This window comes from Mauremys reevesii, linkage group 10 (genome assembly GCF_016161935.1).
Source record: "Mauremys reevesii isolate NIE-2019 linkage group 10, ASM1616193v1, whole genome shotgun sequence".
In the NCBI taxonomy this organism is placed as follows: Eukaryota; Metazoa; Chordata; order Testudines; family Geoemydidae; genus Mauremys; species Mauremys reevesii.
In genome coordinates, this window is record NC_052632.1 from 11,792,704 (window position 1) to 11,807,739 (window position 15,036).

The following is a 15,036-nucleotide window of genomic DNA, read 5'->3' on the forward strand; positions in this document are numbered from 1 at the left end:
TGAGCCAGACAAGAGAGAGAGGCCAGAGAGGGGCCCCAGAGCTGCAGCAGAGAGCCAGAGGCAGCAGCCAGAGAGCAGATCCTGTGCTGGGAGCGGAGCTGCAGCCAGAGAGCCAGAGGCACATCCCAGGAGAGCAGATCCTGTGCTGGGAGAGCAGAGCTGCAGCCAGCAGAGAGAGGGTGGTGGTGAGCTGGGGGCCCCCAAGGGGGGGACAAAAAAGGGGCCCCCGCAGAAAGACACTCCAGCCAAGGGAGGACTGGACCTTAACCTGCTGGCACTGGAAAGAAAACCACACCCCCCCCCCCCCGTGTGGTGGTGTCACCACCCCCATTTCAAGTGTCCACCCACACCATCAGCACAGCCAGGGCCTGAGAAGGAGGAGGCCTGGGGCCTACAAGAACAGACTGCAAAGTGCTTTGTTGTTTGTAATGTTCCCTGCCAGAGCAGGGTGATGTGTTTTCTGTAACCGTTCCCATTTATTCTTATTCTTTCTTTTTATTGATTGTTAAGTAAACAACTTGTATTTGCTTTAAATTGTATGTCAGGAGGTGAGTGCAGAGAGGAGGGTACGGAGTGGGGGGGACACCCCCCCCTGTAGGTGGCCACACAGCAGGGGGGGGGGGTTGCCCCCAGGAATCCTGGGCCCAGTCTTGTTGGGGCTACGAGAACTAGCAGGAGAGGCTCTGGGGAAAAGGGGGGGGGAGACTCAGATCCTTTCGCTAGCCCACTTCACCGGGGTACACAGAAGCCAGGAAAGTTCCCCACAATAGCGGGACCATTCCCCCGCTTACATCAGCACCCACCCCAAGGCCCTGCCCAACCAGTGACCACATGGCCCTCATTAAGCCTTTGCTTCCCAGGTTATGGCGGCACCCCTGCAGCTGGCTGGGGCGATGCAGCACACAGGACTATACGGTGCTTTTGCCTTGCATAGGCATGAGCCTGGAATTCTGCATCATTTTATTGTGATCGCTCAATGTTCCAGCCAGGAACGGGTGACCCGCTCCCCTCCCCAGAACAGTCTCCTTGGTGGGAGCTTTCACTTGAAGGCCCAAATTAGAAGCTATGGGAGAGCCTAGTGATGCAATATGGGTTAAACTCCACTCTGGGCTGTACACACATCGCACCCATTGGCTTCAATAGGAGCTGCACCTGTCTGGCAGGGGGCCGATGCAGAGCCTGGCTGGAATGCAGATGTGCCCCGTGCAGGTGCCTCTTGGATTAGGGTGACCAGATGTCCTGATTTTATAGGGACAGTCCTGATTTTGGGGTCTTTTTCTTATATAGGTTCCTATTACTCTCCACCCCCATCCCAATTTTTCACATTTGCTGTCTGCTTGGAGCTACAACCTCCTGCCTGCTTTGGAACTGGAGCGGATGGGTCATCTGCAAATGGCTTTTCTTTGAGAAGCTGCTGCCCTCTAGAGGGCTGTCTCTAGAACAGCATGTGGGCTTGGTGTCCGTCCTGCTGCTGCTGCAGGGAGCAAAAACTCAGGCTAACTGGCCCTTTGCACTTATCGTGTTATGGAACGTGCCCTCCACGGAGGCGCCATGGCAGCTAATTAGTGGGGCTCTGTGTTCTTGATCAGTAAATGGCTTTGTGACTCAGGCCATGCGGGGATTGCTCAGCCAGGGAGCGCGGAACAGGCAGCGCTGGGGCTGGGCCCTGCCACTGATGTGCTAGAGCCTGCCAGGCTCAGGTGATGATCCCTTAATTTTAGAAACCAACTCTATAGGGAGCAGCGTAGCCCCGTAACAGAGGCAGTTTTGGGGCTGGGAGACTGGGTTGAGGCACTGAATGCCCTAAGGCAAGTCACTTAAAAAATGTCTGTGCCTCAGTTTCCCCATGTGTAAAATGGAGGTAATTCCACCTTGGGACTGATAGCTGGAAAGCACCAAGGATTATTCTTATGGAAGAGAGGTAGGGCATTGCATGCTTTCTTCTGGTACTTAAAGATTTGGGTGCCCACTTTAATTTCATGGTAGCACCTGCTTCAACACCGAAGGGAGGCTAGAGGCATGCTGAGCTGCACTGTGTCTCATCTCCTTGCTTTAGAGATTCAGTCGGGTTCCTGGGTTTACCTTCGGTGTCTGACTGCACACCAGGAAGGGCTAGACCTGCTGAACCATTAGGAGCTGAAAGTTGTAGTCACAGGAAAGAACTTTTCCTCCTTAGATTTGCTGTAAAGTCACAAATTTTATCTTCATAACCTCCCTAACGGCAACACAGAGGCAGCAACTCTTCCAGTACGGCAGCTGGGCGAGGTTCCTGTGATGGGGCGGGACAGATCTGGGGAGCAGATCACACCCACTCATTGCACAGCAGTTGTACTATGCATTCACTCTGTGCTGGTGGGTTTATTAACCCAGTCCTTGGTATTCAAACCCCTGTGTTTATTTGGCATCACCTGCTGCCCACCTGGATACCAGCTGGTTCCTGTGCATCAGAGCTATAGAAAGGAACAGAGCACCATAGTCCTGGGTGGAACCATGCACCTAAGCGAGCCAGGTGAACACCTTGTCTGTGTCCCTTTGAGACCCAGCGGTTAGAATTCCAGGCTGGGATCAGCCACATGTGCAGTTTCCGTGTAAATGCAAAGAAACGGCCCTTCTGTTGCCCATAATTGATGGGCCTCTGTTTGGTGCCAGGCATGACGGGACCTTGGTCTGGCAAACCAAGCAGTTCCCTTTCCAGTAAAAGGCAGGGGTGCTGCTGCAGCCAACTTGGCGAGCTTATTACTATTGTAAATCAGCAGTCAATGATTACAGCCCTCGTTCTTCAAATAAAATCCCCCAGGCTGGGCAGAGACACAAGTGCCTGTAGCTGCCCACAGTTGATATTTTCTTCTTATTAGCAGCTCCTTGTGCTGCTCCAGCACCTTCCACCCAAAGCCCCAGGTAAGCAGCCCACAGAGTAGGGGAAGATTATCCCCACTTTACCGATGGGGACATTGAGGCACAAGGGAAGTGACTGGGCCCAGGCCAAACTGGGTCAGTACCCAAGAGTCCTGACTCCCGGTCCTGTGCTCCAACCACTAGCCCTCATGTTCTTCCCAGGAGCAAGGGAAGGGCAGATAAGCGCTGACTCAGTGCACTCAGCACAGGGGGCACCCTTCACGTTGCTCGAGTATATTCAGTACAGTATTTTCATTTTCAGTGAGCGCCCTTGTGCCTTTCACAGCAGAGGCAGGGCACAGGCTGCTTCCCGGGGAGCCTCTTTCAGATACAAACGGAGGGGATGGGACAATGGATCAAAGGCAAGAACCCGCTTCTGTGGGACAGGGCTTCACCGAGCGAGGCAAGAGCGCTCGTCAGGACCAGTGCTTGTGAGGCTCTTCCAGGCACAGAGGGGAGATGGAAGCTGCTCAGATACTGGGGTGGTGGGGCCCATCTAAGGAGAGACAGTCTGTCTTCACTGCACAGTCAGCCCAGGCTCTTACTCAGGCCGGGTGTTACCCCGACCCCCTCCCATGTCCCATCCACACACAAAACCTCCCACCCAAGTGATGTGATGCCTTCAGCCTGGGCTAGCTGCCCCAGCTCAGGGGGTGGGTTTGCTCTTGGGCGCGGCTTTGACTCCAGCAGGGAACTTGCCCATTTTGCAGGGAAGAAACGCGCTTAATAACTGAAGTGCTGAGAAGCCTCCAGAGCCTTCCCACAATTCCTGCTGTGTGCCCCGAAAGAGAAGTTTTCCCACAATTCCCTGGGGAAGAATCACAGCGGCAGCACAAAGCTCCAAGAGCTACACCCCCCTGAACACCCAGGGGAGCACCGCACCGAGGGTTCAGGTAGCACGGTGCAGTGGGGCCGCTCACAGCGGGACTAGGGTGACCCAGGAGCCTGCTGGTCATCCAGGTTTGCAGGGAAGACGTACCCAGGGAGATGGCGGGAGGGTGTACGAGAGCCCAAGGAGGTGAAATTAGCACTCCTGAAAGTAAGGAATTCAGAGCCCTCAACCAGTTTTGTGCAAACTCTCTATTCCCTCCTCCACGCACACGGCTCTGCCAAGACACCTCAGGCCTGAGCGCAGCCCGCTCCCCTGCTCCTCCAGCCCTGGGCCCCTCTGGAACGGAGACTGCCCCCCCTCCCCTGCCAAATTGCTACAGTTAACAGCTGTGTCAGTGTTTCCATTATAAAATCCATTTTTCAGGGGCATAAAACTCAGCTGTGAAATTTCACTGCTGGCTGAAACTTGGCTCAGCTCAGGGGCACGGCGAGTGGAAAAGCCTGAAGCCAGCGGCTACAGGTGTGAAAAGTAAAAGCCCTTTTTATAATGAGCTCTTACCACTCAGAAAGAGCTTTGTCCCCTGCACTAGATTTTCGCTGAGCCCAGAGTTATGGCCTGGACTGCAAGTGCCTCAAATTACATAGGAGGAGGGAAAAGCTACTGAAAACAAACCAAGTTGGAGCAGCTCATGGGCTGCTCTACTGGGCCTGTAGCACATGATCACTTCCTGTTCCTGATCTCTTGCAGCAAGGTGCAATTTCCTGTGGGATTGGACGCAACTGTGTGTGTGTGTGGGGGGGGGGTGCATTACAGTGGGGATGATGGGGGTTCTCAAGGTGCATGTTAATTATCTTGAGCCTCTTCTAATTGGATGGGGGGGGAGGGAGGGGCCCAAGTCCCACTGAAGAAAGGAGACCACGAGCTTAGAGATGGTGTGGAGAACTCACTGCAGGTGCTGGGAACACTGCAAGTTCTCTCCAGCTCAATGGGACCCTCATTGCCACTCCCAGACAATAAGATCATGGTCTGCTTTTCCTCCCATCAGCTGTATAATGACCCCCAGGTTGTCACATGACCCTATAAACAGCTGCACAGCTTAGTGTGGTTCAGCCTCTGCTGCTGGCCAGCTGCCCCCTGGTGATCAGGTGCGGCTCTTCTTTGAGCTTTCCCCAGCCTGTTTCCGCTTTTTGGCTTCTGCATAAATGACTGAATTGTACTTAGCCCTTCATAGTTAAGCGGGTACAAACAGATGTAACCCAGTTCGCCAGGGCATTGATTCTCAAGCTGTTCCTCAGATCTCTCTCTGGTCTTGCTTGATGCTGGCCCTTGTGGCTAGGTGCCCAGGCTGTTTGCTGTAGACAGCAGGGATGTCTGGAAAAGCAAGGAGCTTCTGCTATAGATGGTAGAGAGGAAACAGGAATAGCTGTCCGGGAGAAGCGCCATCAGCAGGAACCCAGTAGCCAGCCACTAGCAGAAGAGAAATGAGGCAGCTGAGTGGTATGTGCAGGGAAGAAGAGGCCACTTGTCCCAGGAAGCAGAGCAGCAACAGGTTGGAGGAAAGTGTGTGCAGGGAACGAGGACCAGCTAACAAAGGAGCATTGCAAGGGGGAACCAGATGGCAGAGACAAGAGCAAGGGGAGGAAGAGAAAGGAACAAGACACTGAAATGAAGAGCAACCTTGAAGGTCTACCCTTTAGGGCAGTGTCTCCCAAACTTGGGATGCCGCTTGTGTAGGGAAAGCCCCTGCCGCGTCCGCAGGTCCAGCCGATCGCGGCTCCCACTGGCCACGGTTCGCTGCTGCAGGCCAATGGGGGCTGCTGGAAGCGTTGTGGGCCGAGGGACGTACTGGCCATCGCTTCCAGCAGCCGCCGGGGCTTTCCCTACACAAGCGGTGTCCCAAGTTTGGGAAACACTGCTCTGGACCACTCTTTTTCCATCCCCCTCCTTCCCTTTTTTGCCACTTGCGTATGTCTTTTTTTTATTATTACCCCCACCCTAACATGTTCTGTCTGTGTAATAATGTCTGATTTTGTATTGTCTGCTCTTACAGCTTTGACACGTGGTAAAGTTGTGTCATTGCACAATTTGGCTAGCCTGTGAATTGTGCAGTATTTGATGACATATACAAGCTGTAAGTCATTTCTCTTTTTATTGTTTCTTTATGAAAAGTAATAAGAATAATCAAAATCATAAGATGGGCCTCAAATCAGAGGTTGGCTTGAAAGTCTTGATTTAAAAAAATTATATATTGTGGGTTTGTCTGTCTTTTGGTTTTTGAGCCATCAAGTTGAATTTGGGTCAAATTTTAAGTTCTTCTCCACAACCATGAGGGCAAGAGACTTTTTTTTAATCCAAGCCAAGATTCTCACAATCACATGAATCCAGGAGCTGGGGCTTGAACAAAAAAAAAACCCAACCAAATACAGTGAGACACACAATAAGATAGCAACACTGCAATATATTTTTGGTCACTTTAGATGTTGCTTTGGGCTTATGCAACATCCTTGCTTAAAGTTCTTGGGGCAGGGCCCACCTTTTCGTTCTGTGTTCTTACAGGGCTTAGCATAATCAAGTCCTGGTCCATGATTAGGGCTCCCAGGATCTACCACAATGCAATAAATAAATAATAATTACTCTTGCTGTAAGCCGGTGACAATCTGCTCACTTAACCCAAGATGGAATGTTGAAACCTTGGGCAGATCATTTTAAATCCCCCTTCTTTACACCCTCACTTAAAATAAACATGCAATTGTTAACATACCACTTCCTTGACATTGTTTTCTTTTAAAATTACTACCTCTCCCACTGCAATACAAGAAATCTCTGTCTGTCTCTACACACGCACACACCCCTGCCCATTTTCTGTCCCCCTCCTCCCACTGGAACTCTAGTTACTTTGTGTTTAAACAGAGCTTTGGTTTGATGCTGATGTATCACAGCACCAGCCATGATCACGAGATCATGAATGGCGTTGATATACAGCTGCAGGCACAGCAGGGGGAGCTCTTGAGCCATTTCCAAGTGTTGGTCATCTTGATGCGGAGGGGTGGGGGGGAAACAGCAACTGTTTTGGTGGGAGCTAATGGCCCACAGTGCAGCAACCAGTTGGAGCCCAACACGTTACTGAGCAAATGGAGCTTTAGCTACCTTATCTGCTAATAAAAGGAAAAATCCCGGTCACAGAATACGCTCAAAGTAAATGAAAGTCAGTGCCATGCTTGTCAACTCCATCGAGTTTTAGTGTAAATCAACAGTAAGGAAACTCGGAGCCTCCCAGGCAGGGCCGGCTTTAGGCTGATTCCTCCGATTCCCCCGAATTGGGCCCCGCTCTCGCGCCTAAGAGGGCCCCACGCCCTAAAGAAGAGCACCTAACTTTTTAATTTTTATTCACCCGTCGGCAGCCCGGGTCTTCCGTGGCAATTTGGCGGCAGGTCCTTCAGTGACACAGAAGACCCGGAGCGAGTGAAGGAGAATCTGCCGATGTGCCGCCGAAGACCCGGACCGCCGCCGGGTATTCAAATTGGGCCCCACAATTGCTAAAGCCGGCCCTGCTCCCAGGCACAGCTGGAAATTATTTTCAGAGTTTCTCTAGTACAGGCAGGGTGAAATTCACTCTGTTCAGGCCGGCATGCACTTCTCAGCCCCAGAGCCCCAAAGGCATTTAGGCTCCTAAATACCTTTGAGGGTCTGGGCCTAAGATACCGTGGCGATAAGGGCAGTGTAAGAGCCCAGAGAGGCTACAATAGGTTTTTAAAATGTTTAAAAAATGCACATTTTTCTTAGCCTGGACATAGCCTAGAGGAAGATGCTCAAACCCGACTGAATTTAACTGGGATTTGAGCATGTAACACCCATGAAGCTCACTTGACAATCCCAGCCCTAATCACTGGCTACTTGCATGGGTGTAAATTTCACCGGGAATGGGAGACAGCCACGCTAGGGATGAAGCTAACACAGGAATTTAGAGACATGCCGTATTCTAGCAAGCGACTGTACTGCACACACCAGATACAAGCCGGCGAAGTTCTGAAAATCTCAGTAACACTTTTTAATATACAAGAATCAAAAGTACAGCAGTTTTACAGTGTAGGAAAATTTAATACATACTATATAAACAACATATTTACATCAGAAATCACTAGGACAGTGGCATTTTTTTCACAAATATAAATTAATATTAATTACTGTTTTAGTCATCAGGTTTAAAAGTCCACAATTTTACAGTAAGAGTCCTTCTCCCCCTTTGCTCAGGGGAAGGTGGGGGGAATGGATGAAAGTAGACTAGTACTTTTTTTTGTGGCTCACTTAAATAGTTCATGTGAAGAGCTGTAAAGTACCCACTCGGCTGGGCACTGCACCACCACCAACTGTGAACAGCAGGTTTTGGTCTGTGGGACTTGTTTTCTGGTGAGAATTCATAAGTGACTCAATTTTTACACCGTTTCCAGTGGGGTTTGTGATGTCACTCTGAGAACAGCTTAAATAAACCGAAAACCAAACCAAGAAGTTGCAGCTTTTCCCTTCAGTGAGACGAGAGCAATTCACTGGCTGGCTTATTAGGAGCAGCTGAACCACATGTTGACATGACCACCACACTGAAATTCATGGCTGTGGGGCTGTCCTCCCCCACCCACATTGTCATCCAACTGCCTATTTCCAATGGTTGATTTTGTGGTCCCTTATTCTGGGACAGAGGGTGTGCGCCTGTGGGAAGGGATTATTTCCCTCAGATTTGATATTTCCAGCTTCTGTAAAACCAAAGCCAGTTAAGATCCACCCACCATGACAGAACTCAAAATAATGCTTCCTTTAGCATCAGGCCTACATGACTTCCAAGTGCAACTCTCAAAAGGATGTGGACAAAGCTTTCGCGTGTGCATTTTTTGTTTCCTTCTGTTTTAAGAAGGAAAAACCAAAATACTTTTCATCATACTGATTGGAACCCCTGAGGGACAAGCCCCTCGATTCAGATGCAGCAAACCCCTCCCGTTGGGCTTATGGTTGTTCTGCAGCAACCTTAACACTGGTCTGGCCAGTACTGCCTTTTGCTACAACTTTATGGCACGTAACATTTTGTTAGGATTTCATGGATGTGAATGAAAAACAACGTAAATCTCTCTTCGCTCCTCCTGGCGAGGAGGAGAATTTAGTATTCACATTATAAGCCAACACCCCTATTTGAAAAGAAAGGACTCACATGATAGCATCCACCTGCCATCACAGCTTAGTGAAAACATGCTGGGAGAGACACGATCTCTGCCCTCCACTGCAAAGGGGGGAAAAGACATGAGAGCTAGTCTCCCTCCCTTCCTTCTATTGCAAAGCAATTCTTGGCTTGCCCTGGAAGAGGCATCAGTGCAGCGTGAGGCTGCCGGTACTGGTGCCCTTGTAGCAAGCAAAGCCATTTTGCTTCTGTTTAGTTTTGTGGAAAGCTCAACGAATGGGAAGCACAGCATTTCCCCTGCCACCAAACAGCCACATTTCGGTAGCCTCCTAAATCCTCCTTAGGCTTAGTTCTGAGATGCCTCTGGGTGCCACTGACAGGACATACAACCCCACCGGGCTACACGGCCAGACCTCTTATAAAGGTCATGCTCTGCATGTCCCTTGGCACTGAAGGGGTTAAATTAATGGTGTGGAAGAGCTGGATACAGTCACCGCGCCAAGTATAGACGCTTTTGTACACAGGTTGTGCATCTGTCACTGTGACCCGAATCACACTGTCGTTCCCATTTGCAGCAAACCATGGTTGCTTTTGAATGATCTCATAGGACAGAGAGACCCTCATTAAACCAATGGGCTCAGAATGGATCAAGCACACAATGATCGTAACAGATTTTCAGGGACTTCATTCTGTCAGCACCAAGCAGACAGGAAGCTTGGGCGTTATTAGTGTTGATTTGCGTGTACCTTCCAAACTGCCAACAGAGGAGTTAACACCTTTGCCTCAACCGAGCCCTGCCTTTACCGCCCCACCTCCAAGCAGGCAGGGCCTTTGTCATAAGCACCCGCCCCAGGGTCTCCAACAACAATTGTGACCTACATTCATCCAGAGAGAGGCAGCAGGAAGTCGGCTCCCTCACTTTGGGAAGGCGCCTCGGCTGGTTTGGATGTATACGGCTGTTCACCTCTACAAGCGCCGCAGGGAAATTCTTCCCTCAGGCCATTCTGGTAAGATAATTTACCAGTCAAAGACAGGCAGGGAATTAAAAATTCACCTCACCTCGGGCCTTCGAAGAGAGGAGTGTTCTGATTTTGCCCAGATGAGGGTAATGCTGCCACCTTTTCAGGAACCCAAGGTCTGCACCCTTCGCATTAAATTGAGCAGTTTGCCGCTGGCCTTGTCTTCAGAACACAGCTGCAGTTCCCATAGATTACAGGTCCTGGCCCGAAATGTGCCAATTTAATCTGAATGGCCTGGCTGCTTGCCTCAAGGCAGAGCCTGGTATTAGGGACCTGCAGTCTGTCTCCTGGGGCCCTGACTCCATATTAAAGATGGAGCTGAAGGTAGGAACTCCTCCTGCTCTATATGTGGCCAGCTGGCTGTGCTTTGGCTACTTCTGACTTACTAGAAGTGTTCTGGCAAATCCCTCCCTGCTGGACATTAGCCTTTCACGCTGCACCGTGATCCTAACACTTTGATGAATGTTTGCAGTGAAGCCTATTCATTTGGCTGCAAACCATTCTACTCCCCTTACCCTTCTTGGGCTTGTTATACATCTTCTGACGGGGGGGGGGGGGGGGTCCTATTGGGATTTGAAACACTGAGAATTTAGGATTTGCTCAGCAGAAATCTAAGTTTGGAGCACTTATGCAAGTTCCCAATTTAAAGATACAGAAGTTCGTTCAATATGGCTACTTTCCGCTCCTCAGAGAGTTAGCGCAGATCACTGGAACGTTGGCAGGAAGGTGGCCAGCTCACTGCTTTGTGCAAAGATAGAGCTCTGCATGGAAAACTCCAGCCAACTGCATTCACATTTAACTCGGCATGGTGCCCTCGCCAAACCCGGCATACAGCTTCTGACCCTTAGATTTCAAAATGTGCTCCAAGGAGAAGTAAACACTGGGATCACCATTCTCCAGTTGGGCAAACTGAAGTGCAGAGAAGTGATTTGCCCCAGGGTCAGAGCAGGTGAGCAGCAGAGGAGTATAGAAGCCAGGATCTCTGACCCCCAGAGCCGTTCCTCCACCACAAACCATTCAGCTTCCAGCCAATATGTTCTACATAAGGAACATCCTTACTAGCAGCGGCAAGAGAGAAATGGGTCAAGAGAGTTTGTGTTGCGGATTCCTGAGCCCCTTCCACTGGGAAATACTGTAACTGCCATTTCCCGTCTCACTGGTTGAAGGGTGAATTGAGGCTCTGCTCAGGGACTCTGTCCCTTCCCCGTATATTGAGGACCTCCATCATGAAGTGCACAAAGCAGAGCCAGTCTCTTGAAATGGACAAAGACATGAGAAATGGCCACGCAGGCAGGGAAGTGATGGATTCCCACTCCTACCTTTCTGAGTCACTCTGGAGCGGCCCCGAGTTCCCCCTTCCTCTCGGAGGACCATGATAAGAACAGGGTCAGTTATTTACTCTGAGAGAGCCCTCCTATCCATTCCAAATGCATCCCACCCACCCCCACTGGTTACACACACACCCCAGCCTGACTGGGTTATGCCCACCCCACAGCAGCATGTGTCACGTAACGTCACGTCAGACTGGGCATACAAAGCTGTCTACGAAGTCTTAAGCAGCATCGATCCACGTTCTTGGTTCTGGGGAAAGCTCCGCAGCTGTGAAATATTCACAAGAGTCTGTCGGATGCAGCCTTCAATGAAAAACAAAACTAAAGCAAAGACTGACACCTGTTCCCCCCTGTGGGCAATGGATCCAGTTCCAATGCCAGACTGGAGAAGGGGAGATATGAAAAAGGAATCCAGACCAGAACTAACAGCTGGGGAGAGCCCCTGCCCACTCCCCAAAATCCTCCTTCACCCAGCAAGATGATAGCAGCATGATCAGTCTCCGGTTACCGGGTTGGAAAAGCAGCCACTGTTGCATCAGACCAAGTATTTCAGATGAGCTCTCTCCCTCCGATCCCAGTCGCTTTATGTTTTTCGAACATTCCAGTTATAATCTGGATTGTTTTTCTGTTCTAACGACCTGTCCAGGGGTGACCTGTGATCCAGGGGTGACTTGGACTCATGAGGGGATTTTTGAGATGGGGGTGAGCGAGGGTCCGAGAGCTGGGAGTGAGGAGGGGGAAGCGGCTGTTTGTAATCCCCCGATTTGTCTGTATGGAAGGACCGGTAATGGTCCGAAGGTCCCGGGCCATGGTATCCCATGGGTGGCCTGTGATCAGACATTCTTCTGAATTCCTGCTGGTGGTAGTTCTGGGGCCTGAACTCATCAGATCTTCGCCGCTTGGAATCGTGATGGTGTCTAGATGTAAAAAACGAACACACAAAACAATATCAGCTCAAGAGCAGACACTTATGCAGCTCCCCACTCCCCATCCTGAAATATCCAAGGAAAGGTCCAAATTCCACTCCTGAATAATGCTGCTGGTGATTCTTTACTCAGCCCTGTAGGGGTGGATAGCTCTCTGCAAACACACAAGACTAGGTGTCCTTTGGAATCTAAGTAGTAGAGAGACTTGAAGCCTTTAAGAGCATTCCAGGGAGAATGCTAACTGTGTGTGTCTGCCCGTAAGGGAACAGGAGAACTAGCAGCAGGGTCGGGGAAAAGGGATTTACAGGGGAACGCCAGAAGAGAACTGGATAGAACAGCAGGGATCAAAGACAAGGGGAGGGAGGGAAGAAAAGCAAAGTCACCTAAATACCTTCCCAGTGAGCTTGTAACACATATGGGTTGGCAGCTCCTGATCGGAAACATACAAGCGGAGACCCAAGCCTGGACTGTCACGCTTGGAGTCTAAAGCTTACTGGTGGAAAAAAGCAGGCTAGAGCTCATGTCTAAGGGTACGTCTTCACTACCCGCCATATCGGCGGGTAGCAATCGATTTCTCGGAGTTCGATATATCGCGTCTAGATGAGACGCGATATATCGAACTCCGAACGCGCTCCCGTCGACTCCGGAACTCCACCACCGCGAACGGCGGTGGCGGAGTCGACGGGGGAGCCGCGGACGTCGATCCCGCGCCGTGAGGACGGGTAAGTAATTCGAACTAAGGTACTTCGACTTCAGCTACGCTATTTGCGTAGCTGAAGTTGCGTACCTTAGATCGAACCCCCCCCTAGTGTAGACCAGGCCTAAGGTAATCGGAGGGCAAGGCAGAAACAAGAACCCCGCAGTGATGCCAACTTCAGAGAGGCAGAAAAGAAAACAAGACTCCAATTAGGTGACTAAGTCTGAATTTGAATCCAGAATGCAAATGCCAATAGCACCCACCACCTCCATTCCACTGAGCTCCGGGGCTCCCCCTTGTGGCAAGCAGGAAGTGTCTGTACAGTGGCTGGGTGAATGGTTGCCGACTCCATCCAGCCAGTTTGTGATAGTCCACATTAACAGTTACCTGTCATAATAATCTCTGTGTCCCCTGTGGTCTCGGTCACTGTTGTACTGCTCATACGGCCTCTTGCGGGAGAGATTATTTGGTCGGTAGTTCCCGGAGCTTCGGTGGGGCTCGCCACGAGACCGACGATCCCCGTAGTGGTGATCCTTGTACCAGTGCTGCTCGTACTGGTGATGCCGTTCTCCACCCCAGACCTGGTTGCTGTTGCCACCATAGTTAAATTTCCGATCTCTCTGCCAGTCTCCTCGATCTGCAGGGAGGAAAACACAGGTCTGAGGGTCGGTCTCACCATCATCTACTCTACCCTGGACAGACCATGACACAGGTGGCTTGCACGCGATAGTAGGTGGTAATTCTAGGCAATGGTTTTTGTTTGTCTTATTCAAGCTTCCAGACAGCAGCTTTGTGGGTTCTATAAAGTCCCTTCTGAGGTTTAGACACAGGATGTTTATAATACAACAAGTCATTGATGGCAGTAAATACTGATTTAAAGAGGAATCTTTTAAAGGGTTTGTGGTAAAAGGAAGAAATCAACAAAAGCAAAATGTACCCTGAATATCAGGGGGAAATACCCTAATTCTATTCTACATCCTGTCCTCATCACGACAGCCTCTGAGCACCTTTCAGTCATGCTTTAAGTGAGTGGTTCCCAAACTTGTTCTGCCGCTTGTGCACGGAAAGCCCCTGGCAGGCTGGGCCGGTTCGTTTACCTGCCGCGTCCACAAGTCCGGCCGATCGCGCCTCCCACTGGCCGCGGTTCGCTGCTCCAGGTCAATGGGAGCTGCTGGAAGCGGCGGCCAGTACGTCCTTTGGCCCATGTCACTTCCAGCAGCTCCCATTGGCCTGGAGCAGCGAACCGCGGCCAGTAGGAGCTGCGATCAGCCGAACCTGCGGATGCGGCAGGTAAACAAACCAGCCCGGCCCGCCAGGGGCTTTCCCTGCACAAGCGGCGGAACAAGTTTGGGAACCACTGCTTTAAGTAATATGACTCCCATCTGTTGCGTGTGATCTGTTATCTCTCTCTCTCCTCCTCTCCCTCGGGAACCCCAGAACTTAAAACTTGACTGGACAAAAGCCCTGGAGGATGTACTGCAGGGAACAATCAGGCCTTGGCTTGGGATGGACAGGGGACCTGCTAGCCTCATCCTCTGACTCTCTCGTGAAGGACCCACCTGCATTACTGAAGTGTCTCTTGTTAGGGTGGCTGTAGTTATCCCGCTGGTGCCCGTGCATCTGCTGAGAGTGCGAGGGGGGCAGGTGGAGTTTCTGAGAATGAGGGTTGGGAGGCAGGTGAGACTGAGACATGAGGGAATCCCGGCTGGAGCCAGAAGGCTCTGGGCGGAATAGCCTTTTGCTGCCAGCCATGTCCTCCTTCTTCTTCTGCTCCTGCTGAGGACAAGGGAGACATTTCCAGTACAATGGAATGAAAAAGATAAGATGCTTCCCCCCTTCAATTCCGCGGAGTGCCTCGGGCAGGCTGTGAAACCCTGTCTGTTGCACTCTGGATTCATTTAGAGCAGGGAGATTCCCTGCTGACTGGAGACCTGCATCTTCTCTGGGGATTGTGCTGTGAATTACTTTTGTGCTCAGGAGAGTAAGGAATCAATAGCACTTAAGCCAGACCTGTGTAAGGCAGGAGATGTGCAAGTTTCCACCACACACACCGCTGCCAACACGTTTTAATCCTGACGGACAGCATCATCCCCGATTTCTACTCCTGAGTAGGAGACAACTCAATGTGCCACACCAACAGGAATAGTCCAGCGGGAGGCAACAATAATGACT

General features: G+C 50.8%; 1 protein-coding gene across 9 annotated transcripts in view; it reads right to left on the reverse strand.

Annotated features, from left to right (window-relative positions):
* Positions 1-7,762: 7,762 nt before the first annotated feature.
* CHD2 (chromodomain helicase DNA binding protein 2) overlaps positions 7,763-15,036 on the reverse strand; it is an 83,491-nt gene continuing 76,217 nt past the window's right edge. For 7 of the 9 annotated variants that reach the window (XM_039490680.1, XM_039490679.1, XM_039490678.1 and 4 more), the window contains 3 exons: positions 14,424-14,640; positions 13,252-13,501; positions 7,763-12,158 (listed from right to left, as the gene is read on the reverse strand). In XM_039490680.1, coding sequence (XP_039346614.1) covers positions 11,825-12,158; positions 13,252-13,501; positions 14,424-14,640 — 801 coding nt within the window. In that variant the 3' untranslated portion in view covers positions 7,763-11,824. The remainder of the gene's footprint in view (positions 12,159-13,251; positions 13,502-14,423; positions 14,641-15,036) is intronic. The other 2 variants (XM_039490681.1, XM_039490677.1) reach the window with 2 other exon arrangements.